Here is a 27,099-nt window from a genome sequence, read left to right as displayed (position 1 = left end):
TACAAATAATTCATGTTCTTGGGGCACCTGGGTGGCTCAGTCGGTTGAGTGTCTAACTTTGGCTCAGGTCATGATCTCACGGTTTGTGGGTTCAAGCGCTGTGTTGGGCTCTGTGCTGACAGCTCAGAGCCTAGAGCCTGCTTTGGATTCTGTGTCTCCCTCTCTCTCTGCCCCTCCCCTGCTCACACTCTCTCTTTAAAAAAAAATAAGCATTAAAAAATAAATAAAAATAACTCATGTTCTTATGCACACTGTGATGTCTAATTAATGGAGCAAGGCAAATTTTCTTCTAAGGCTCAATGTCCACAGAAAAAACATACAACAACAACAACAAAAACAACAAGGGCATCTGGGTGGCTCAGTTGGTTGAGCATCCGACTTCAGCTCAGGTCATGATCCCACTAATCGTGAGTTTGAGCCCCACATCAGGCTCTGTGCTGACAGCTCAGAGCCTGGAGCCTGCTTCAGATTCTGTGTCTCCCCATCTCTACCCCTCCCCTGTTCACACTCTGTGTCTGTCTCTCTCAAAAATAAATAAACATTCAAAAAAAAAACATTAAGGCTCTCTTTTATTACCTTTTATTATTACTTTTATCATTTAAATAATGACAAAGTTGCATAGTACCCTTTAAATGGATAAAGTACAGACTAAACGTAACATTACCAATTTTTATCTAAAATAAACATTAGTACTTTGACATACTCTTATATTCTATTGACTTTGAATACTCTTAGTGTTTATTCTGATAATATGTTTCACAGTGAAAGTAGTGTTTTAGGAATTAGAACTATTTTCAAATTGGTAACTGAATAAGACCTTCTTAATGAGTGTTTCTGGTTAAATACTTATATATCAAATCTGCTTTCTAATTCTGATATAGTGATGTTAATATGAAAAAAATATTTTGTGCTCAAGTAACATTGAGCACAAATATAATGAAGACATATATATTAAATTTAATGAAGCAGAATAGAAGTAGCTAAGAAGCAAATTTAGGGTTTTAAAAATTACATACTTGAAAAAATAGAGGTTAGAGTGGGAGAGAGCCAAAGCATAAGACTCTTAAAAACTGAGAACAAACTGAGGGTTGATGGGGGGGGGGGGGGGTGGGGGGGTGGGAGGGAGGGAAGGGTAGGTGATGGGCATTGAAGAAGGCATCTTTTGGGATGAGCACTGGGTGTTGTATGGAAACCAATTTGACAATAAATGACATACATTAAAAAAAATTACATACTTGATAAAAATGACTAAAACAGCCTTGAAGTGATGTAAGTGTCAGCTTTTAGAAGCTGCTACCAAGCCTGTTAAACTGTCCTGTGGTGTACATCATTATAAAATACTACTGGTTATTTTAATGTTTGGTGGAAATCAAACAGAATAGCAAGAAAGTATTGTTCCCATTTGTTGTACATTGTTTTAAACTGTTTTGGGGACTGGTTATGAGTATTTGTTTCCAATATTTTTCTTTGAGGAAAAGGGGCTTTTTAGTCAGTATATGCTGATTCCTCAACAGTTTTTCTATGCAAGAGGGCTGAAACATCCTACACAACACTTAAAAACTGACAATTGCTTTTTAGTTTTGTGATTTCTTTGTGCAAAAAATTTTAGTAACCAAACATAAGAAATCACCTCTCATTTACAAAATTAGGATATCAATAGTAAATTCAAGAGAAGTTATATTAACCAAGTTGCTCAAGTTACTTTTTTTCCCATTCATATATTTTCCCAGTTTCACCATATTAATATTAATGTTTAAAGTACTACATATGAGGACACTGCTGGATAACTCTGCAATATCCACTGGAACACAAATGATAATTCTTACCTAATTATGGTACTTCCATTTTCCTTCCCAGGAGTTTAGTTTAGAAATGGCCACATGACCAGTGATACGGAAAGCAAAAACAAAAGCAACCTTATTTAGAATTTCTGGGGAAACTTTTCTCATTCCTAAGAAAGGGATACAAGAGAGCAAGTCGCTAACTTCCACTGCAAGTGCCATTCTAGATATGATTGTAGAAACTGCTGGCACCGTCCTATTATCAGCCTGAAAATAAAGCCAACACATGAAGATATGCAGAACCAAGGGGACTGCAAAGAAAAGAAGCCACAGTCTTAATGTACTGTGTCCAGAGTTAACCCTGTGACATACTATTATGTGAAATAATAAATTTCCTTGAATAAACTTAGATGAAACCATGTATTGGCAGTTTCATATGGTTCCATCTAATACAAAGAAACAGTAAAAATAACTACCCCAAATCCTACCAACAACAAACATTAAAATTCTGATGTATTAAAAACCAAAGTAAAAACACTCCTCTCAGAAAGAGCTGACTACAAAAAGATAGTTTGAGGCTGTGATAAAATTCTAAGCAAGGAAATTCATTTGCCTCTCTGGAAATAACTTGCTTCCTGTTATTTTGTGGATAGAATCTGGAAAATAAAGAGGAACTAATTTTAGAAAGAACTTAAACAATGAAGGCAGCATCAGTAAGAGCTGATCCCACAAGAATTACTAGCAGTTATACTCTAAGACTAATATGATTCTGCACTGCAGTTCGCAAAGTAGGCATATCATAATATTTACATTCCTTATTTTTAGGGTCCTTGTTTGCAAAATAAAGAGTAATAGCAAGTGCTGATATAAAAGACAGAATGAAGAGAATTTAGAATTATTCTCTTTATTATAAAGGTATAAATCAAGTAAATATTTAAAAAATGGAATTAGGTTACAGTAGGAAGAGAAACCTATTATTTAAACTCTCTGAGACTCAAACATCCTAATCTTTAAAATAAGACCAATGTGGGAGTGGGGGGTGGCAGTGCCTGGGTGGCTCAGTCTGTTAAGCCTTGGACTTCAGCTCAGGTCATGATCTCATGGTTTATGGGTTTGAGCCCCACATCAGGCTCTGCACTATCAGCTCAAAGCTTGGAGCCTGCTTCGGATTCTGAATCTCCCTCTCTCCCTGTCCCTCCCCCGCTTGTGCTCTCTTTCTCAAAAAATAAACATTAAAAAAAAAAAAAGACCAACAGCAACTACTTTGCAAGACTGTCTTGATGATTTCATAGTACATGTAAGGAACCCAGTACAGTGTCTGCTATATCCTCCACTAAAGTAGGTAAAGTAGGTACCTACTAACAAATGACTATTGTAATTGCTCCTATTGTAGTTCTCTGACCCCACTCAGTCCAGGCTCCCCACTGGGTTCATTGATAATATCCCTTATCTTATCCCTCTAAAGACATTTCTACCAATATCATCCATTCCCTTGATTTCTTCTATCATTTATACAGTAGGACTTCAGGTAAGTCTTTGGTGAACGTCCTCTTTTAGGGCCTAAAATGACCTTATAATACACTCTCCACAGAAGTACTAATTTTCCCTCTATATTAACTTTTTAAAAGTGTATTTGTTTGTTTTGAGAGAGCAAGAGTGCGTGGGCGAGGGAGGGGCAGAGAGAGAGAGAGAGAGAGAGAGATCTCAGGAATCCCATGAGATCATGACCTGAGCCAAAATCAAGAGTTGGATCTTTGACTGAGCCACATTGGTGCCCCTCCCCTCTTTTTAATGGGAGAAGCAAATGGTATCAACCCTGATTATCTGTTACTAAAGTCAGTCACAATGAGATCTGTATGTATCTTTCCCACAAGATAAATATGAAATGTTGACTAAATTGATGGAATTATTCATGTTTATGCATGTTTAATTTCTAACATCAACATTAGAAGATCAGAGCTTTGCTCATTGAATCAGCTTCAAATGAAGTAGCAGAGTTTGGACTGTGTATCTCATTACAGACAATAATCTCTGAACTACAGAAGGTAACAGGAATATAAACACATAGCTAGTCACAAAGTAGAAAAGAAATGTGTCCACCTTCCCCAAAGTGAAAGACATTTCAAAAAAAGGGTCTGTAACTGTACAGACTATGAAAAAATTCAAAGCAGAGGTCTAGAATCAGTGTAGGTGTTATTTAAATGATGCTTAATATTGTTTGAAAAGGAATAAAAAGGGAGAATAGAATAATGGTTTGATGTTTGCTTCTTGGTGTATGGAAATATCCATCTCATTGCTCATTTTCCAAAAGTAGCTCTGGCCTAGTGAAGAACATTACCCCTGATTGTGCCAAGGTCAAAAACCAATTAGGTGAGGGGTTCCTGGGTAGCTCAGTCGTTAAGCGTCCGACTTCAGCTCAGGTCATGATCTCACAGTTTGCGAGTTTGAGCCCTTGTTGGGCTCTGTGCTGACAGCTCAGAGCCTGGAGCCTGCTTTGGATTCTGTGTCTCCTCCTGTCTCTGCCCCTCCCATGCTCATGCTCTCTCTCTCTCTGTCTCTCAATAGTAAATTAAAACATTAAACATTAAATTAAAACATTAAAAAAAAAGGGTGGGGGGGCCTGGGTGGCTCAGTGGGTTAAGCCTCCGACTTCGGCTCAGGTCATGATCTCGTGGTTTGTGAGTTCGAGCCCCACATCGGGCTCTGTGCTGACAGCTCAGTACCTGGAGCCTGCTTCTGATTCTGTGCCTCCCTCTCTCTGCCCCTCTCCCCATTCACACTCTGTTTCTCTCTCAAAAAATACAAATAAACATTAAAAATTTACCAAAAAAAAACCAATTAGGGGAATCTCAAGTCTAGTCAAGATTTCTTTGTTCTGTATTCCTGGCCTACTACATTGTTAACTATATAAAGATGCCTTTTTTTTTTTTTTTTTTTTTGTCTAATTTTGTTCACCACCATATATCTTAGTAGAGTATTTGGGGACAAATGACAGGCAGTTTATCACTGCTCTTAATGAAAAAATAAATTCATGAAATTTGCTATGTCCACTGGGATGTCTTATATTTTCATGGTTAAAACTGATTTTCACACTCTTTGACCCATAATCTCAGTACTAGAAATTTACTCTGAAAATGCACATGCACAAGGTTATTCATCGTAGTATAACTTGTAATTGCAAAGTAATTAAAACTATCTAAATGTCAAAGCATAGGCAATGGATTGAATAAACCATGGTATCTACACACCATGGGGTACTATGAAGGTGTTAAAAATGAAAAATATCTTTATGAACTTATAAAGCATGACTCACAGGAGATATCACAAAGCAACAAAAAGGTATAAAATAACATATATTATACGTTTTGTGTAAAAAAGAGGAAAGCATAAGAAATACATATTTCTGCCAACTTCTATAAAAAAAAAAACACAGGGTAGATAAACCATAAAATAATGAAACTGATTACCTAAAGGGGTGAGGTGGGGAAAATGACATGTAAAGAATATAAGAGGGAATGCCATTTCTGAGTGTATGTGTGTGTATATTTTTCAAAAAAAAAATGTGTATAGTTTTTACTTTTGGAAGCATGTTAGTACTTTTCATATTAAAAATTCCAATGAAAATGGGAAGGGGAGGAACAATCTGAAACAAAAAGCAAACTCAAATGACTTAAATTATATTTCAAGTGATTATGATAATCACACTAAAGAGGGAAGGAAAAGAGAACCAAGCCAAATCACGTACATATCTAACTATATATTCTGTCTTGGGCAAGATGAGGTTGTAAAGAGAGAACTAACAAACTCTAAACCTTAGCTGGCTTGTTTATCATAGTGCCATAGGTAAAGCAATTCTGAAACTGTATTAATATTATTTTAGGAATAAGCAACTGAGTAAATGTGCTGATGTTGTTGGGATCCAGAACATTGTTGGAAGTCATTCTCGTGACAGAACAAAGAGAATGCAGCTATGGAAAAGGAAGAAGGCAAGAAAGAACCCAGTGCCGACAGACCAGCATGATAGAATGGGAGGTATGAAGTAATACTATGTAAAGTTTATGTATATATGTGAATACGCATGTTTATATGGGCATGCGTGTGTGTGCCCACACATTTCATAGCCCTAATGGCTGAAAGGACCAAGAAGTAAGGACACACTTTAGTAACAAAGAGCTCATTTAGGGGCCACTAACAGAAACCAAAGCTCTTTGGAGAAATGGCTGATTCCATCACTACGGCAGGATAGATACAAAATGAGCGTGGAATAGCTTATTAGGCCAGAAAGTAAGGAAGTGCTTTAAAAACAATGGGAGCAAATCACAAGGACACAGAAGCCAGCTTGAAGAGGCTCCCACTGACAAGTACAACAATGAATTATACACCACTGAAACAAGAGAAGAATCATGATTCTATACTGTCAATAGTTAGATAAATGAATGCAGAAGGAATGAGGAAAAGCTCTTGCTTACACTATAGTATCAATGCTAATTGGTAAATATGAAGGAAATGTTGAAGTTGGAAAATCATTACTTTGCAACTATCACAGTGAAGATCAGATCCGGCAAGAATTAAGACGAATGACTGCTAAACCTAGGGGAAAATTTTGATAAGAATATTTTCTGGGGCGCCTGGGTGGCTCAGTCGGTTGAGCGTCCGACTTCGGCTCAGGTCATGATCTCGCGGTTTGTGAGTTTGGGCCGCGTTGGGCCCTGGGCTGACAGCTCGGAGCCTGGAGCCTGCTTCGAATTCTGTGTCTCCTTCTCTCTCTGCCCCTCCCCAACTTGTGCTCTGTCTCTCTCTGCCTATCAAAAATAAATAAATGCAAAAAAAATTAAAAAAGAAAGAATATTTTCAGGATTTTAAAATATCTTCTTGGTTGCAGTGAGGAAAAAATTGTAACATAATAGAGAAACTGGGCAAAACTTTAGATAGGTGCATCAAAATTACTACTGCTAATGAAGGAAAGAAGGACATTGTGTGTCTCCAGATATGAAAGCCTGAGAAAGTACTTCAGGTAAGAATGTATAACCTGGATCTAATTACAAGGAAACATCAGAACATTAGGTAAACATAAAATGAGGGAGATGCATTTTTCTGTAGCTACACTATGAGGTAGAACACAAAAGAAGAAATGTAGTAAAATATGTTGTTTTTATTTAAATTCTAGTTAGTTAACATATAATGTAATATTGGTTTCAGCAGTGGAAATTAGTGATTAATCACTTAGGTACAACACCCGATGCTCATCACAGCAAGTGCCCTCCTTAATACCCATCACTCACTTAGCCTATCCCCTGCCTACCTTCCCTCCAGCAACCCTCAGTTTGTTCTCTACAATTAGTTAAGAGTCTCTGAAGTAAAATGTTAACAATAGGTAAATCTAGATTTAAAAATAATAGGATATTCTGGGATGCCTGGGTGGCTCAGTCAGTTAAGCGTCTGACTTCAGCTCAGGTCATGATCTCACAGTTTGTGAGTTCGAGCCCCGCGTCTGGCTCTGTGCTGACAGCTCAGAGCCTGGAGCCTGCTTCAGATTCTGCGCCTCCCTCTCTCTCTGCCCTTCCCCCGCTCTTGCTCTGTCTCCTTCTCTCAAGAATAAACATTAAAAACCATTGAAAAAAAAATAATAGGATATTCTTTGTACTATTTTTATTCTTAGGACTTTTCTGAAATTATTCCCAAACAAAAAGTTTTTTTTTCCTAAAGTAGTGCATAAATATATGTTCTTGAGGAAAAAAAAAATCAACATAGAAAGATATAGAAACAAAAATGAAAATGAACTGTCAACCTCCCAATCTCAACCTTTCGTCACTAGAAGTTAACCTTCACAAAGTTAGAATTTTTTTTTTCTTTTTCTGTTCTGTTTTTGTTGCTCTATTGTATCCCAGGTCAGCGCCAGTCACTAAACAGTTGCTGTGTAAATTGCTTCTCAATCATTCATTTCTTGGATCAATAAATGAATGAATGAATGAATGAATATGTAAGCACTGTTTATTTACTGTTCTCCCTACTTTAATCAAACATATCTACATTAAAGTTTTTTCTACGTCTTTTTTTAAATAAGTGGAGTCATACATAGTAGTAAAAGATTATCACTGGGGTGCCTGGGTGGCTCAGTCGGTTAAGTATCCGACTTCAGCTCAGGTCATGATCTCACACTCCATGAGTTCAAGCCCCGCATTGGGCTTTGTGCTGACAGCTCAGAGCCTGGAGCCTGCTTCAGATTCTGTGTCTCCCCCTCTTTCTGCCCCTCCCCTGCTCATGCTTTGTCTCTCTCTGTCTCAAAAGTAAAAATAAAAACATTAAAAAATAATAATAAAAAAAATAAATAAAAGATTATCACTGATGATTAGAATTACCCCTGAAACATGCTTTCCTATTATTATAACCATTTCTCCCACCTTAACTCTCCAAACACAGTTTCTAAATCTGGTTCCTAATACCTTTCAAAGGCTCTTGAATAATTAACTCCTTTCCATTTCTCTTGCTATCACTCTACTACTGGCCACCCCATGTACTTGCACCATCTAACTGGTCTTCCTGGTTGCCTTACTCCTTATCTTACTTTCCTCCAATCTATGTAATCTTCAAAACACAACTTTGATTATGTTTCCTATCTTAAAATTTTCTAAGTGGCTTTTCATAACCTGTAGAATAATTTCTCACTGATTGTCATGGATCATGATCTGCCTTTTGATTCTTTGTTCTTCCTTGCTCATCACTCTTACTTTTGCATTCAAAGCTCAAAAATTATTCACTCATTCATTTATTCTCACATAGATTAACATAGCATCTATTTAACTTCTTTTAGTTATATTTTATTACTTTTTAAACTTTATTTTTTAGAGAGAGGGAGTGAACAATCAGGGCAGAGGGGGATGGGAGGGGGGAAGAGAGGAAGAGAGAGAGAGAGAGAGAGAGAGGGAGAGGGAGAGAGGGAGAGAGGATCTTAAGCAGGCTCAGCGCTCAACATGGAGCCTGACATGGGGCTCAATCTCACAATTGAGCTGAAATCAAGAGTTGGATGCTTAACTGACTGAGCCACCCAGGCACCCCAGCATCTATTTAACTTCTTTTAGATACTTGAATACTCTATATTCTCTTTTGCCTCTTGTGTTGTGTGCCTGCTGTTCTCTCTCCAGCTCCCACCTCTACATCCACCTTTAATGTTGCTAATTTTTGCTCATTTTTCAGTATCCATTAACATATCACGTCTAAGAGGCTTTTCTGAACCATTAGTTTTTGCTTAAGTGTTCTATGTCCCTAGTACAAGTTCTCATACCACCCTGTATTTACTGTTTATGTAACTCTAATGTCTAGCTCCCTAATAGAACACAAAATTCATGAAAAGTGGGCAACAAGAGTGGTGTAAGTATTAGAGAAAGGTCTGTGGTAAGGCAGGATACAAAATAAAAGATAACTACAGCTAATTACATCTCATGGAAACCATTCCCTCCTTTACACGCCTCCTATATTCCTTGGTTCTGTCCCTCTCCATCCTTCAGCTCTTCTAGGCCACCTTCTCCACTACTACAAGACATACTCTTCTACAACATGAATCTGATTATCTGATTACATACACTCCATACAACACCAATGGTTCCCCATTGACAGCAGGTTGATACCAAACTCTTTAGCAGATTATAAAACTACACATTTCCCTCAAAAAAACAAAAAAAAAAACAAAACAAAAAACAAAACTTGCACATTCCTATGTCCTGCCAGAGCTGATCCTCCCATCCTTACATGTATAAAAATCCAAGATTTCTGTACTCATGGTATTTGTAACTAAATCTGGACTCTAGTTTTCTTTTGCCCAAAAAATCTCCTCTCTATTCCAACATGTCTTTCCCTATTGAAGGGATTTTTTTTACTACCTCCTTTCTTCATTCCATCTGCTTTGAAACTAAGTCCATAGCCGTTTAACTCTGCTTATCCAAACTTCTTAGGAAGCATCTTAACAGTCAGCAAGAATAGATCTGAGAATAGATATCAGACCATTAGCTACACTATCAGACCACTAATACCACAATTTGCACAAAAACATGATTTACAAATAGAATAACAGACTAAAATCAAAATATTTTCAGAATGCAAAAAGAAAATCAAGTTTATTAATATTTCTCTTTCTTTCTCTCTCTTTCTCACGCACATACGCACACAGACTTACTACATGTTACATGTAGCAGCTGAAAGAACAAAGCTCTACAAGGAGACCTACAATGAAGATTTCTTGTGGGGATGATATTCTGTTTATACCTATTTTAGCAAAGCAATGTGCATGTGATCTATTGGTTGGGTAAAACAAAGAACTTCATTAAATAGAACTAAATAAAATCTGTTAGGATAAAAACTGCTAAATGAAATACTGTATTTTTTCTACTTTATTTTTTCACTTTACTTATCAAGAACTTGCCTCCTAATTCATGGAATGAAACTGTCCAACACTTACTTACCTTCGAGGATGATTGGCATCAAACAAAGTGTTATCATCATCCTCATCATCTTGTTCTAAAGGTGTCAACTCCATGTTTTCTATGTTAGTATCCAAAACTCCGTATCTCCTAGTCTTTCGGTTTCTTCTTCTCATCCTATTAAATGGAGCATATTAATAAATAAAAATTATTTGGATATGGCATAATGATCCTTATTTTATATGTAATTATAAATGAAAAATAAATTATCCCTCTGTTGCTGACATACGAGGCACTCAATATCAGAATGGCTACGTTTCAGAAATGGAAATGATCTACTACCTAGGATTATTTACGAAACAAAATCTATCCTAATCCTACATGTTGTGTACCATTTCTTCTGTCTGACACATTCTCTTCTCAATAAGCTTATGGTATAGACAGATAAACTTTTAAGCCTTAGTTTGGGTACCATGTTTTCACCGAAGCTTTCTATTCCAGCTTTTTCCCTACTTCCTCTATGCCTTCTTCCCATTGGGCAGGATTATTTTCTGCCCCACTAAGAAACTCTATGTGATACATGTTCAAATTCTACACTAAGTAGCTTACAAACCTGGCTGCATATTAGAATCACCTAGGGTATTTTAAAAAGCTCCACACTTAGTCCATATCTCCACATAATTAAAGCAGATTTTCCAAGGAGAGGAACTAAGCATCAGTATTTTGTTAAAAGTTCTCCAAGTTATTCCAATGTGCTGAAAACCACTGTCTCAAGTCAGTGGTTCCTGAAGTGTCATTTCCTGGACTAGCAGAATCATAATCATCTAGGAATTTATTAGAAGTGTAAATCCTCATGCCCATTCAGACCTACTGAATATGAAACTTTGAACTTGGGGCCAAGATCCCTACATTTTAACACTTCTTGTCAGTATGATACATGCTAAAGTTTCAGAACCACTGCCTTAGAGGACAGAAAATATTTTAGGGTGCTAAACATTAATCATTATTTGAATTCATATGGAAGTCTCTGACTTAGGATTGCACTCTAAGGTTTTCTCTCACATAACTTGTTCTTTTCCTTCAAATTATTTATCTCAGTTTGCATTTATATTTACTTGTAGATATGGTTATTTGAGTGTTTATTTGCCTCTCTCTTCCACTAAGTTCCAGGAGGGCAGCTATACATGCCTTGTTTGCCATTGTATTACTGCTTTGTACAACAGTTTCTGATTGATTAGGACGCTCCTTAAATACTTGAGGGCCTCAATGATACATTCTAGCTCAGTGATCCAAATCTGATCCTACAATCAATGCCTAAGTCACCTCCAATGCAATAACCTCAAATCCATACACAAGAAAATATGTTTTACACAAGTTTCTATGGGAGGTTAAAAACAAAACAGAAGATATTTCAGTAACAACATATATGTTTATGCTTCTGGGTCACTTTATATGATGTAGTAAGTGTAAAAAGATATACTATGACTACAGTGCCAACTGGGAAAAGCTATACAAGCCTCTGTAAAGATGACAGTGGATCCCCTGAGAGACAAACTGTCTCACACATATACATACTCAAGAAATATTTGACTCTTATGAAGCATCAAGCATTATGCTAGCTTCTGAGGGTAAAGTACCCAGTCTCAGTGATGAAAATTTAGAAAATACTACTAAGTCTGGACAAAAACCAAGAAAAGATCCACCAGTCACTGCCTATAGATCTATTTATATGCCTACCCAAACATGTTGGAACAGGAAACAAGAAGTTTCAGTATAGTATTTAAAACTACAAATGCAACCAACGTAAGAGTTAATACTAATGTTAAAACTAATAAAGTAAAATAAAATAAAATAAAATAAAATAAAATAAAATAAAATAAAAATAGCAATAAGTAGTATAAGCTAGTCTTTTATATGGCAAGAAACTAAATGGTTAGGTTGTTAAATTAGTAAGCACATCCATGTGTGCATGTCTGTATGTATGTATATGTGTGCAAGCACATTCATACACACTCACACCCATGTAGAGATCAGAAATCTAAACTTTTTCTGCAAAGGACCATATAGTAAATATTACAGACTCTATAGCAATCACATACAGTCACTTGTCACATATTCACCTTAATTTTTTGCTGTTGTTACTTTGGTTTTTTACAACCCTTTAAAAATGTAAAAAAAGAAAAAAATCTTGACTGATAGGTCTTAAAAAAATAGATCAAGAAACCACATGTGACTGATGGGCCATAGTTTACCAACCTGTGATTTAGACTAATAAAGGTATTCACAGAAAAACTAAGAAAATAAAAGTACTGATCCCGGAAATAGGAAAAGCACAAGGGAGATATACCTAACTAATGGTTCTTTTGAACTACATAATTCAATAACCTTTGTCATGCATTCCTTTGGTTTCAAAAAGTGAATACACAAGAGTAAGTGAAGGGATGTGGCAGTGTAAGTTAAGGATATTCAGAGTTAGAATTTCTCCTCTTCCCTTTTGCCAGTCTTTCACTCAATTTTCTAAATCATGTGGCTTTTCAAACATTCTGGCATTTTCACTAAACAAAGAAGAAATTAATGTCATGTGAATTATTTTTGATCCTTCCAGGTCATATATTATTTGTCAAAGAGTCAATACGTCAGTAACCTAGTCATAGTTGGTCACGGGATACCTTGGCAAGTCTTAAAAAAGGGAATGATACAAACGTAGACCTTAAGGACTTGAAATTTTATCTCAGCTGACACTCCTCTCCACTCCCAAGGTCTTCATTGTTTCTTGAATGAATCTTTCAGTGAGCGGCTGAACTAATCTGGCTAATCATGCTATTTTCTATACTTTGTATAGTGTAAATGTTTGACTATATTGGTAGGAGTGAGCACTCTGTTACTTATTTTAGCTTGCACTGTCTTTCATCATTTATATAAATGCTGTCTTCCAAACATGAATCTAAGCTCTTTAAAAACAAGAACCTACAGAGAAACTACATTGTTAGGCACCCAATAAACAGGGGAATGCTGTTCAATTTAAGTGAAGTTAGCATGTTGGGGAGCCTGGATGGCTCATTCAGTTAAAGCATCTGGCTCTTGACTTAGGCTCAGGGCATCATCTTATGGTTTATGAGATCGAGCCCTGTGTCAGGCTCTGTGCTGACAGCAGGAGAGAATTTAAAGAATGAAACTTAATTTAATAGAATTTAAAGTTGAAATCCAATTTCTCAAAAAGAAAAAAAAAAAAAGTCTTTCCTAAGTCTAAAGATCTAGGCACTGATGGCTACATGGCTGTGATAGTACCATGGGTATAAAAACACCAAATATATCCACATGAAGTGATTTTTCTCAGGGAAGGTCAAAAACACTTGTAAACCTTTAAGTTATTGGGCCGATTTAATAAGCCATCTACTTAAAATAATAATAAATATTGAACATAAAATACAAAACACAAAATAAAAGTACACATTTTAAGTAAAAAGGCTACTTTTATCTTAATATGCAGTGTACCTTAGTCTTAAACACAAGTATAAGGCGGCTTTAAAATTCATGTAATTTTAACAGCTATGGTTCTTTTGTCACAATTGAATGTTTTCTTTAAGCTCATGACATCCCATCTTGTCTACATGTATTGATAATTACATAAATCTATAGTTACACTTTTCTATTAAACATAGTAAATGCATATTGCAACCTGAAAAAAAAAAATTGTTGGCTCTCAATTAACAAAAAAATGAGGATTTTATAAATGTGTAGAGGAAAATATAGAAGATTAAAAGGGTAAAAGAAAATAGCTATATGGTTGATTATATTGAATGATATTCACTCATCACATGGAATGCACAAGTAAATGATCTTGAGATCCCTTCTAGGTAGTCAAGTTAATAGCTAACCAATATAGTTTGCAAATTCTTCAAAATTTTATTTTACTAAGGTTGGTAGGAATTATTTCCATTTAAATAACATGTAAAAGCTACAGTACAAAAATAAAACTAAACTACTAAAGTAAGCTTGATAAAATTTTATGTAAAAATGTATGAGGCTACATAAAATAAACACAACAGAATAAAACTCCATTTCATTTTACTACTCTATGAAAGAGAGAAAACTGATCAATGTAACTTGCAGTACCCATCTGGTCTTATTCTTTTTGTGTTCTTTTAAATGAAAGCCTGTAGGTATTAAGTATGGAATAATGTAAGTAATATTACTTAATTTCTTCCAAAGCATATTCAAAACTAAACTGAGGAATATATCATCTACTGGATATTTTATACACAGAAACTTCTCTATATGAGAGACATAATGATTAAGCTGAGTAATTTTTAAAAATTTTTTCTGGGGCGCCTGGGTGACTCACTCGGTTGAGCAACCGAGTTAAGCTCAGGTCATGATCTTATGGTTTGTGGGTTCGAGCCCCATGTTGGGGTCTGTGCTGACAGCTGGGAGCCTGGAGCCTGCTTCAGATCCTGTGTCTCCCTCTCTCTTTGCCCCTCCCTCCCTCCCTCTCTCTCTCAAAAATAAACATTAAATTAAAAAAAATTTTTTTTAATGTTTATTTCTGAGACAGAGAGCATGAGTGAGGGAGGGGCAGAGAGAGAGAGGGAGACACAGAATCTGAAGCAGACCCCAAGTTCTGAGTTGTCAACCAGAGCCAATGCAGGGCTCAAACTCACAAACCGCAAGATGATGACCTGAGCCCAAGTCAGATGCTTAACCGAATGAGCCACCCAGGTGCCCAAGCAGAGTAATTTTTTTTTTTTTTTGGTTTTTTATACGTTTATTTATTTTTGAGAGACAGAGGGAGACAGAGCATGAGCCGGGGAGGGGCAGAGAGAAAGGGAAACACAGAATCCGAAGCAGGCTCCAGGCTGTGAGCTGCCAGCACAGAGCCCGACGCTGGGCTCTAACTCATGGACCATGAGATCATGACCTGAGCCAAAGTCAGATACTTAACCGAGTGAGCCACCTAGGCGCACCAGCAAGCAGAGTAATTCCTAATAAGTAAATGTACAACTACTACAAAACTTTTGACTTGACTATTTTTGGCAAAAAAGTAAATCAGTGACCAAGAATGATTTTGAAACTGATTACTTTGCCACTGTAACATAATGCAAATAAAAATTAGTGAGCCACAATTTTAGCCACCTATGATTTATCAAGAAATCCAACTCAATTGGATATATAACATATTATAAAAGTACTTTTATCTGACCTGTCTCTCATTTCCATATCCCATTGCCAAAACCAAATCCGTCAGTTATCACTTCAAGTTCTTCAAGAAGTAGACACCAAGAAGAGATAAGACTATGTTATGGCTTGAACTGTGTCTCCAAATTCATATGTTGAAATCCTAACTCCTAGATCCTGAGAATGTGACTTTATTTGAAGATAGAGTCTTAACTAGTCAATTAAGTTAAAGTCATTTAGAATGGGCCCTAATCCAGTGTGACTATTGTCAAAAAAAGAAAAGAAAAGAAAAGAAAAGAAAAGAAAAGAAAAGAAAAGAAAGAAAGAAAGAAAGAAAGAAAGGAGAACAAAGAAGATGAAATTTGGAGATAGACTTCCAAGTGAAGATGAAGAGTCAAGGAGAGAAATCTGGAACAACCTTCCATATATTAATCTGCTCAGGCTGCCATAATGAAATACCATAAAATTAATTGCTTAAACAATGGAAATTTATTTGTTACTATTTTAGAGTCATCAAGGTATGAGCAAGGTAGGTTTCATTCTGAGGCTTCTTCTCTTGGCTTGTGGGCAGCTTCTATTTCACTGTGTGCCCACATGATCTCTTCTTTGTGTGTACAGGGAGAGAGCTCTTGTATCTCTTCCTTTTCTTATAAGATGCACCTGCCCTATTGGATGAGGGCACTGTCCTTACGACCTCATTTTACTTTTATCCCATCTTCAAATACAGTCACATATGAATTTGGGGGGTAAATAAACATTCAGTTCAGAATATTCCCTCATAGCCTTCAGAAGGATCCAAGTCTGTTAATTAATAGACTAGAGGAGATTTATTAGGGGGAAGGCCTCTGAAGGACAGATGGAGAGAATAGGAGATCCTACAAAGGCTAATGCACGCCTTAGACCTGTGCAAGAGAGTGGAAAAGAAGCATAATTGGTTAGGAAGAGCAGTAGACAATAATGCAATTATGAGAAAGCTTTGACCAGGACAATGGCATGTCCTCACACAAAAGCTGCCCATTAGAGGAGGGAGTCCTCTGTTAATCAGGATGGCCAGATTTAGCCACAGTCAGTCACTGGCTGGAAAAGGCCTAAGAATTACGGCTCTGGCATGGATGCAATGATGGATCCAAAGCTGTGGCAGCTGGAAGTTGTTGGTCAACTATGCTTCCTACAGCAGGGTCTCTTAAAGGGAAGTCTATTCAGTGTAGCTTCATGGATGTCACAATCACAAAGTCCTATTGATTGTACTTCCTGAGAAATACTGAAATCCACTTACGGTCTTCACCACTGCTATCACCAATTGCCTTGACTATTAAAATAGTTTAATAACCATAGCACTATCTACCTGGCCACCCACTAAGCTTCCCTCCATTTTCTAAAATCTCCAACAATTTCCTTTAGCTTAGCAGTGATGATTGTGTAATACGGCCTATAAAGTCCAACATAGCATGGCTCCTAATTTACCTTGCTAGCCTCACCTTGCTGTTTACTCTACATTCTGCTTCACCTTCTGCACCCCATCCACAAAGCCTTCTAACTCATTCCCATATAATGGCCATCCACAAAGCCTTCTAACTCATTCCCATATAATGGCCATACGTGCTCTGTCATTGGCCTCATACTCTTCCCCACACACCACACTGTTGCTGAGTTAATGCCTATTCATGTTTCAGCTCCAGCTCAGTTATCACTTCCTTAGAGAAGTCTTCCTTAATCTACCTAACTAGGTCATACATAAACACCTAGTACTGGCTTCCATAGCACCCCCGGTACATGTCCTTTGAAGTATTTATTCATGATATACTTGTATACTCTTTTGTGTAAACTATTTGTGTTCCCTACTAGATTTAATTTCAGGGGAGCAGGAAGTAAATTTGTTTTTGCTCACCGTGATAACCACAGCACACAGGGAATGGAATAAAGCAGATGCCTACTATCCGTCAAACTAAAATATATGGATTCACATATATATTGCATTTTCTATGTGTACCAATAAAACCTACAATTTTATATGTTAATCATCACCTCTGGGGTAAGAGAAGCCTGAAAAGAACATCATCTCCAAAATTATACCAAAACCTATAGGAGTTAGCCAATTGTTAAATCAGAATACACATAACAGCCTTCTGGCTCGGGGTGGGGGGCGGGGGGGAGGGAAGGACTAGAATAATTAAACATATCAAACATGCACTCACTCCAGGACTTCTTAGATACTCATTTAGGATGTTTTAAGTTGGGCCTGGATGATTCTCATACGCTATCCAAACAAGAACCACTAGTATTCAGCTTGCAACCTGTACTGAGCAGTTTCATTTTCATCTTTTGGGTATGTAAAATTACCATGTTGTAATGTGTAGTTATACTTCATTTAGATTCTAAATAATTGAAGTTTATCCATTCAAAGCCAAACTGACTTTTTCCTTATTTTCTTTTAAATTCTCAGCATTCTACATGGAGATATATCCAATGCTAACAATATCTCTACCCTATTATACAGGATAAAATGAGCTAATTCTACTATTTTAGATGTCTCAATATTATTATGATTATTCCATTTTTCTGTAAAACAATAATGCTCTCAGGAGCAATTGACCCCATGTTGAAGTTCTCAGACTATGGTGCTTTTTAAAAATTCTTTTGGCTTCCTTTCATAATTATAATTGGGTCCTCTCTATTGGCCTATCAGCTACCAAGCTCTGTCACTATCATGACCTTGACCAAGTGCAGCACTAAATAGAAGATTCCCTCAACAAAGTATCCTGCCATTCTTTATCTCCAGTAAAATGTTCACTGCTAACACCTAAAAGTTAAAAAAGATCAAATGCATGTTCATCTATGTTGAGGATACTGCACTATTTTCTCTGATAGATCTCTTCTCACCCAGCTCCCTGTAATTTAGCACATGCAATCAGTTCCTGTGTTTAGACTTGTCTCCTATTTTTATAATGGTAGATAGCCCCAGGTGAAGTAAATCCTAAATAAGTACCATATAGCGTAGCTAGGACATGTCATGTAGTAAGTACATAGCACATAGCTCCCTTGTTCATTTCTTGCCTTGGTCTTTACATGGATATCCTAGTGTTCTTTTCCTGGCACTAAAACTTGGGATGTGAGGCTTGATAAATTCTTCTGACCTCCACTTCTAAGAATTCAGCATGGAATTATTCCCCAACTAACTTTAAAGTACTATTTACAACTCAGCATTTCCAAAGTTCATCCTATTTCACCTCCCACTCTAAGACCAACCCCTCTAGTGGGTTTCTCTTACAATCTCCTCAGCTCCCACCCTGGCTCTAATAATCTTGCCAGTCCTAACATCTTGCTGATCATAGGTATTTTAGGAGGTCAAATACTACATGTATAAAGAATGGTGTGAAGAGGTATCAAAAAACAGAGTAAAAACCCCAAAATATATTACAATTACAACTCTAGACATACAAAATCACTAATAAGGTTAACATTTACCCAGTCTGCACATATGACAGGCAGTGAGCTACGCAGCTTACAAGAATTACCTGATATAATCCTCACAACAATCCTATAAGTACCTTCATTTTATACATAGAAAAGCAGGGCTTGGAAAAAATTAAACTTGAGATAGTAAATGGTAGAGCTAGGATTCAAACACAGGCAATTTGGCTCCTGAGTCTGGGATCTTAAAACATTAAGCAAGACTGTCTTCCTAATGAATCAAAGTAATTTTAAACAAGGTCACAAAATCAGTTACCAAAACAGTCTTCTGATCCCTAATATAATTATCTCACACTATACCAAAATGAACATATTATTTTAGTGAACTGCATTTTCTGGTTCATCCTTTTGCAGTAAAACTAATAACCCAGTAGCTACTTGCATTAACAAGTACATTTATGTTTTGGTAAGGCCATCTCTTAGTTCTGATCACAGAAACAGAATATGCTTTTTGTTTATCCAAAAGGAAACCCTACTTTGCTTTAACAGAATCATGATTTTGTTTACAGAGCAATTGGGCCCAGCCCTAAGAGATACACAATGATCATAATAATTGGTGTAAACCTATCATGGAAATATAATTTTCCTTTTGCCAGTCATTGTTTAGGGCTGAGCAGATAAAGCAGTTCAGACAAATGAGATAGAAGGGGATGACTCTAGCAGTGTGGTTTCTGGGAAAGGCCCCCTTCTTTTTTGTGTTTGAAACACTACTGTGTGAGAACAGAATGCTTAAAGCTGAGGTAGCCATCTTATGAAGAGACAAGGATGGAAAAACCCAGAATTCTTGATGCTACCACAAAATCACAGAACCATGTCTGAGCCTTGTTCATATTCATGACAAGCAAATAATGCCACCACCAAAATATGTCCTTATTTTAAAGTCACTTTTAACCGGCATTTTATTACCTACAGGTAAAAACCTCCTAACTGATCAGGCCACCTAGCATCTTAGCTTCTCTGAGATGGGCTGACAATCTTCCATAACTCAGATGTGTATTTCCTTCTGATGTTATTCTTTTTTAAGAATCTTTTAGGCAGGTTCTATTACCAATCCCTACATTCTAAATATATTACTCACCTTTTTTTCTTAGCAGAGTTCGATAAAAAATCAGTGCCACATAATAAGCCCACTAAAACTTTTCACTTTCATTCTACCCTTGTTTTTCCAGTAATTCAGTAGTCTCAGCTCCATCTAGATCATCCAAACCTTTTCAGTTTTTTCTCTCCTCAGAGACTGAGCAGCCCAAATTCATGAACACAACAGTTCTTAAATTGTACTCCTCAGAGTGCTAGGTTTCAGTGGAAGTATAGCCAGTCTCTGCCACTAAAAAAGATGGAGCTCTAATATTAGAACAAGGCCTCCTATCATGAGACCTGTCATGTCTGCTGTCCCTATCCTAAGAAAAATTACTTTCCCTACAAGCTTTTTTGAACGAGTAACAACAGTAAATGGTATATTCTACTGTGCAAAAGTCCCCTACTCTCAGCCATAACTAAAACCATCCTGGGATAGATACTTTTTTTCAAGGGCTATCAGTCAATCTCTAGAAGGGATTGTGACCCATGATGTGGCCTAGCCCATAAAGATAAGCCAATCAGAATACTTTTTAGGGAGTCAATGTAGAAGAAAACACATGAAACTATGGGCAAAAATGAACATGAGGCAATTTGAAGCTGCGATGGAGATTAACTCTTTCTCAAGAGTTAGTATAGTTAAAAAAAAAAAAAAAAGAGGATAATTTTCCAGTGGGGATCAATGTGCATCCATTATAATGTATCCTATGGGTAAGAAAACATCGGGAAATAGTACAGACTAAGCTAACTGCAAAAGCATTATTTTTTATTATTTTCAGTATCATTAAGAATTTGTTTTCCTGTTCTGTAAAATACAAATTCATCCCAATGAAAAAGTGATCAATCAATCACTTCAAAAACTGCTGTGCAATATAGAAGGAACACCAAAAATAGAATTCAAACTCTGGATTCTGCAGGAACTTGGATACTTTGTAGCTCAATGACCTTTGATATATCCCTTTATATGGCAGACAATACTAGGGCTCACCAAATCTGGAACACACACACACTCTCTCTCACTTTGTCACTTCCCAGCTCATCATTCAGTTAGGCTACTTTCCAGGCAGAGGCAATCAAAGTCCCTGGGCATTCTTTAGTCTCTTTTACCAAGGTCTGACACTGTAGCGGGCTTAGGTTGAAAGGGCAAAACCCTAAGATCAAAGTCAGCCAAACTGCTGAGTTGCTATGCAGAGGACAACTGTCCTGGAGGAGAGCCCAGGCCTGCAGCTGCATTTTCATAAGGGAGAAATAAACTTTTATTGCATTAAGTCATTGGAACTGAGACTGTTTATTATCTCAGCATAAGCTATGGTACCCTGATTAAAATATTCAGACTCTCAAATGCATTCCAATATCTGTAAAATCATCTACATAAGAGGTGAGGATAAAGTAATATAATGTTGATTTAAAAAAAAAAACTTTATAGTGGTGTCTGGGTGGCTCAGTCGGTTAAGAATCCAGCTCTTGATTTCAGCTCAAGTCATGATCCCATGGTTCGTGAGATGGAGCCCCATGTGGGACTTTGCATTGACAGCATGAAGCCTGCTTGGGATTCTCTCTCTCCCCCCTTTCTCCCCCTTCCAACAGCTCATATGTGCTCGTGCACTCTCTCAAATAAAAAAAAAAAAAAAAATTAAAAAAATTTCTATGAAAGTTCTGCATAAACATACATGAACTAATATGAACTATATGTCTAATATGCCTAATGAAAAGAAAAAGGATATAATTGATAACATAGGATTATAATTATTCAAAATATAGTATTGCTAACATGAATTGATATTTACAGGCTTGAGTATAAAAGAGGAGTAGGAGCCTACATGGAATAGTACACATGTACACATTTGTATGTATGTACGTTACCCAGTACAAAAGTTTATTTTTCACCTTTTGTCTTATTACTGAGAAAATCAGTGAATAAATAAAATTATAATATAAACTAGAGACAAGCCACAGTGCATTTTTACTTTAGAAAAACATAACACGGTTTGGCCACCTCAAAGGAATAACATTATCTCTTAAGTAGACTCAGTATCTTCATGTTATTCTGAGAATTGCCAAGTCTATGCCTATTTATTGGTATAGAAAAAAAAATAATATGAAAGAAATTAACAGTAAATATCTCTGGAAAATAACTAGGAAAAACCTAAATGATTTATTTTAAAATATTTTATTTATTTTGAGAGACAGAGGAACACAAGCAGGGGAGGGGTAGAGAGAGTAGGAGAGAGAGAGACAGAGAGAGAGAGAGACAGAGAGAGAGAGAGAATCCCAAGCAGGCTCCACGCTGCCAGTACAGAGCCGAACACGGGACTCAAATTCACGAACCATGAGATCGTGACCTGAGCCAAAATCAAGAGTCAGTCATTTAACTGACTGAGCCACCCCGGCGCCCTGGAAAAACCTAAATGATTTCTTAGGAAAATGATTTTAATTACTATAAGATTCCAAATTTATGATTGAGGTATTTTTCATGCTATGTTTTACATCATACTGAGCAATGCAACTTATCAAGACATACCTTGCAACCCAACTTTAACTTTTTATTGTCTTTCTCATATTTGAGAAAAGACAAATTAAAGTAAATTAAAAACATAAATTTGACAGTATCAAAAATAAAGTTAAAGGCAAATGCTGTAATATAGAAGATAAATACCAACAAGGGCAATGGACAAAACAACTCAAACTCTGAAGAGAAGGAAAAGCAGAGGTTGTATTCTAGATATTCAGCTATTTAACAACTGCAAGACGTAGAATCAACTAATCAAGACAGACAAGGGCTGTAACAATTGGTCTAAATATACTGGAGGAGTATACTGGAATATACCATCTGAATATTAGCACTAAAGTTTCATAATTCTATTTGTTGATTATTTATCTTCAGAAAAATTCCATTGTAACTAACAAGATGCTTCTCAATTCAGTTTCTCCTGTTTGTCCCAAATCCAAACTTTCTTAGTTACCAGAAAATGCATCTCCCAGTTACACTTATACAACTCATCCTGATTACTGCATTTATCTTAGATATATGTAATGAATATTATCTTGAATAAATATATACACATATTTATGTATTTTAAAGGGCCCCAATTGACTTTTCTGCACAGCCACAGATGCTGAGTCCACAGCTCTTCAAGTACAGAAAATATGTGAAGTGGGGCACCTGGGTGGCTGAGTCAGTTAAGCATCTGACTTTGGCTCAGGTCATGATCTTACAGTTTGTGAGTTCGAGCCCTGTGTTGGGTTCTGTGTTGACAGCTCAGAGTCTGGAGCCTGCTTCGGATTCCGTGTCTCCTTCTCTCTCTGCCACTCCCCCACTCATGCTCTGTCTCTCTCTGTCTCTCAAAAACAAATAAACATTTCAAAAATTAAAAGAATAAAATCAGCTAGGAGACACTGTTAATGAATCAAAAACTAAGCTTTAGCCAGATACCAAAAATGTCAGTACCATGATGCTGGACTCCCAGCATCAAGAATTGTGAGAAATAAATGTCTGTTGTTTATAAGCCACATGGTCTGTAGTACCTTTGTGATAGCACCCTGAATGAGCTAAGACAACAAAGGGGTCTGGCGCCACAAAGGGTTTTTGATACAGCTGATGTTTTATTTCCATCTTAAAAGAAATGTTAGATAAAACAAAGAATGCATGCAATCTCTTTGTTTGAAAAATACATTTCCATAAAAATATGGCCCATTTGAGACTAGAACACAAGATATACATGGAAAATGATGAAAAAAAGATTGGGGAGGACCTTACATGCTAAGCTAAGGAATATGAACCTTATCCCATCAGATGCCATAGAGTAACAATGCCCAACAGAACTTTCTGCAATGATAGAAATATCCTATACTGTGCAGTCCAATATGGTAGCCAATACACTCATGTGATTATTGATCTGTGAAATGTGGCTACTGCATCTAACAAATAGAATTTAATTCTAATTTACTTGAGTTTTTAAAGCCACATGTAGTTGGCTACCATATTGCACAGCCATAAAGCAAAAATTATAAGCACAGAGAATGATTGGATCTACACTTCAAAAGGAATGCTAGCTGTTTAGAATGTAGGTTGAAAGACAGATATACTTGGGAGTGAAGAGACAAGTTAGAATAGTACCACCAGTAGTCAAATGATATGAGCCTAAAGGAACGTGATATTAGTGAAGCTGGCCAAGTGGTAATGTAGTCAAGAGCTATTTAGAAAATGAAACTCTATGAGCGGATGTAGAAGGTAAACAAAAGGGAGACTTGGCATGGCTCAGGTATCTAGTTCAAGAAACTATGTATATGGTGATACCATTTACCTTTAGAGAACAGTGAGGGAAAAGTTTGGGGACAAAAATGATGGTTACAAGTTTCAACTTTATGAGTTTGAATCATACATCCAGTAAAAGTTGGGTGGTTATACATGATGGAAACTCAGAGGCAGTTAATAACTTAGAGGTGGTATTTAAAGAAGTGAATTTTTGATGGATCACTCAAAACACATGGGCAGTCAAACTGCAGAGTTAAGGAAAGGACCTAGAAAATTCCCAAATATAAAAGAGGTGAAAGTCATTCTCTTCCACAAACATTTAATAAAGTCTTTGTCTTCCAGGAACTGGGTGGGGTCTTTAGGGAATAAATATGAATAAGATATGGACTGTTCTTCAGATTAGAGGTGTAAAAGAATTCTAAGAGCAGGAAGAAGAGTCCTTGGAGAAATAAGTTCATGGATAACATGGACAACAAATATTGAAAGAGTTAAGAAAATCAGAAGATGAAGTAAGAGATAAAATATTGAGTGCTACAGGAAAGACAGGAAAAGTGTCCATGAACTGATGTGAAAAGGTTATTAATTATCCCCTGCAAGGGCACTTTTAGAATGGTAGAAGTAAAACCAGACTTCAACAACCAGAGGAGGAAATGAAAGGTGTGAAAATAGGGACATTTCAATGGAGGTTATCTCTCCCTTCTCACCCACGCTATTCCTACACATTGGTTTTATTCAGATTCTTTCTCTCCATGATTTCTGAAGGACCTTCCTTACCTTTAACTTCAATATTTCTTTTTCTACTAGCTCTTTTCATATTACTAATATCTAAATATATTTCAACACTACATTCTTAAATGAATACTCCTCTCTCTCTTCTATTCAATACTTCTCCCTGACAGCATAGCCGAGATTGTTAAGAGTGACCAAAACATATCCCAGGAGAAAAGGCCGACTGAAAAGTAGATTCAGTTATAGGGAAAGTTTTTAGATCATTCATGCTGATTAGGAATAACAAGCCTTCTATTTAAATTTAATATTTTTTGCTGTACTAAGTGACTGTCCAAATAGTTTTGTCTATGGGAATGAGATTTCCAAGCAGCCCCCACCAATTAGCTTGATCTCTTGCAACATACTCCTAAAAGTTCAATGTGTTATCACAAAAAGCATCTACTTTACCCTAGATGTTAAGCTCCTTGAGAAACAATATCATCTTACTTATCCTTTAAGATCCAATGCCCAGAACAGTTTATGAAGTGACATAATAGTCACTCAAACTTAATCATGAAATGATTTGACTGGAATTAAACGTGGCCCATACAATAACTTGTCCAACCACGTCTTTGCATAGTCACATACATCACTATTTTACAAACACTCCCCAACCACTGTGCCACATATGAAAATGGTTTACTGATGTGCCAAAACAAAAATACCCTCAGCCCTTGGGTTGCTATCAGGGTTCAAGGTGGACAGAGATCAGAGTAAATAGTCTTAAGCATTTACCCCACATGGATATTAATTTCTAAGTATGGCATGACATGGAAAAGGTTGGGAAGCATTGCCCTGGCCCAGATACCCCCAACAAATTAACCTCATTGCTTTTGCCTCCCAGAACTGCATACCTGATAAACACTGCTTAAATACAGAAAATCCTGCTATCACATGTAAAAAACAAAAACAGAGGAAAGAAATAGTTTTAAAAGCATTCCCTAAAGCCAAGATTATTACAGGTGAAAACAGAAAAGACAAGTGGAAGAGATCAGAAAAGAGTAATGAAAGAAGAAAAATAATAGTTATCACTATTAAAATTCATTAAGCAGTTATTATGCCCCAGGAACTGTGCTAAGTGTTTTGTAGAGATTCTTCACACAATCCTTTCTGGTAAATACTATCATTTTCTCTATTTTGCAACACCTAAGCTAAACCTTAGGGTTGCCATTTAACTCACCCAAGGATATACACCAAGTGTATTCTCATAAAAAGCTACTATAAGAATTCAGGGAATCTGACTTCCCATCAGGCTACACTGAAATGGGATCATGATAGCATATTGGAACAGAAGTCAGGAGAGGAAAAATTACTCAAGAACTAAATGATAACAAATACAGCCAAACTGTTCAGAATAAAGACTCTCCTTGTAGAATAAAGAACACTTGGGGAGCGCTGGGTGGTTCAGTCAGTTGGGGGTCTGACTTCGGCTTAGGTCATGATCTCACCGTTCAGTTCGTGAGTTCAAACCCCTTGTCGGGTTCTGTGCTGACAGCTCAGAGCCTGGAGCCTGTTTCATATTCTGTCTCTGTCTCTCTTTCTCTCTGCTCCTCCCCTGCTCATGCTCTGTGTGTCTCTCTCTCAAAAAGTTAACAAACATTAAAAAAAATAAGAAAAAAAAGAACACTTAGTAATTTGAAGGTAGTGACTTTACAGACTGGTGGTAAAATTGCAGTATACTTTTTGAGCCAGGCATGAGAACTGGCACTTTAAACTGATGGATTAGGGGCGCCTGGGTGGTTCAGTTGGTTAAGCATCTGACTTCTGCTCGGGTCATGATCTTGCAGCTCGTGAATTTGAGCCCTGCATTGGGCTCTGTGCTGACAGCTCAGAGCCTGGAGCCTGCTTCAGATTCTGTATCTCCCTCTCTCTGCCCCACCCCCACTCACACTCTGTCTCTCTCTCAAAAATAAATAACTGTTAAAAAAAATTTTAAACCGCTGGATTAAAAAACATCTAGCAAGATGGGTATGAATAATTTATATTCCTCCTTGAAACCTAGAGCAAAGATGGATCAGAGAGGTAAACATCTGTTGTTTTTGGTGACTGCATCCTTTTCCTGTTTGCACTCATATTCCTTTATTGGTAGTATCTCTACCACAATAGTCTGGTGAGATATTAGGATTGCTACCATCTCTGCTAAAAGATAGGCCAAATTTAT

At 36.8% G+C, this 27,099-nt stretch overlaps 1 protein-coding gene across 3 annotated transcripts in view; it reads right to left on the bottom strand.

Annotated features, from left to right (window-relative positions):
- The window catches only part of FAM174A (family with sequence similarity 174 member A), a 37,718-nt gene that overhangs the window by 4,232 nt on the left and 6,387 nt on the right, over positions 1 to 27,099 (bottom strand). The window contains exons 2-3 of one of the 3 annotated variants that reach the window (XM_053225167.1): positions 10,238 to 10,372; positions 4,379 to 9,760 (exon numbers count right to left, since the gene is read on the bottom strand). In XM_053225167.1, the coding sequence (XP_053081142.1) occupies positions 9,739 to 9,760; positions 10,238 to 10,372 (157 nt within the window). In that variant the 3' untranslated portion in view covers positions 4,379 to 9,738. Of the gene's footprint in view, positions 1 to 4,378; positions 9,761 to 10,233; positions 10,373 to 27,099 lie in introns of those variants that run through there. The other 2 variants (XM_027037264.2, XM_015080434.3) reach the window with 2 other exon arrangements.

Source organism: Acinonyx jubatus, chromosome A1 (genome assembly GCF_027475565.1).
Source record: "Acinonyx jubatus isolate Ajub_Pintada_27869175 chromosome A1, VMU_Ajub_asm_v1.0, whole genome shotgun sequence".
Classification (NCBI taxonomy): Eukaryota; Metazoa; Chordata; class Mammalia; order Carnivora; family Felidae; genus Acinonyx; species Acinonyx jubatus.
The sequence above is the reverse complement of the archived record's forward strand: the minus strand, read 5'-3'. Positions and strand labels throughout refer to the sequence as shown.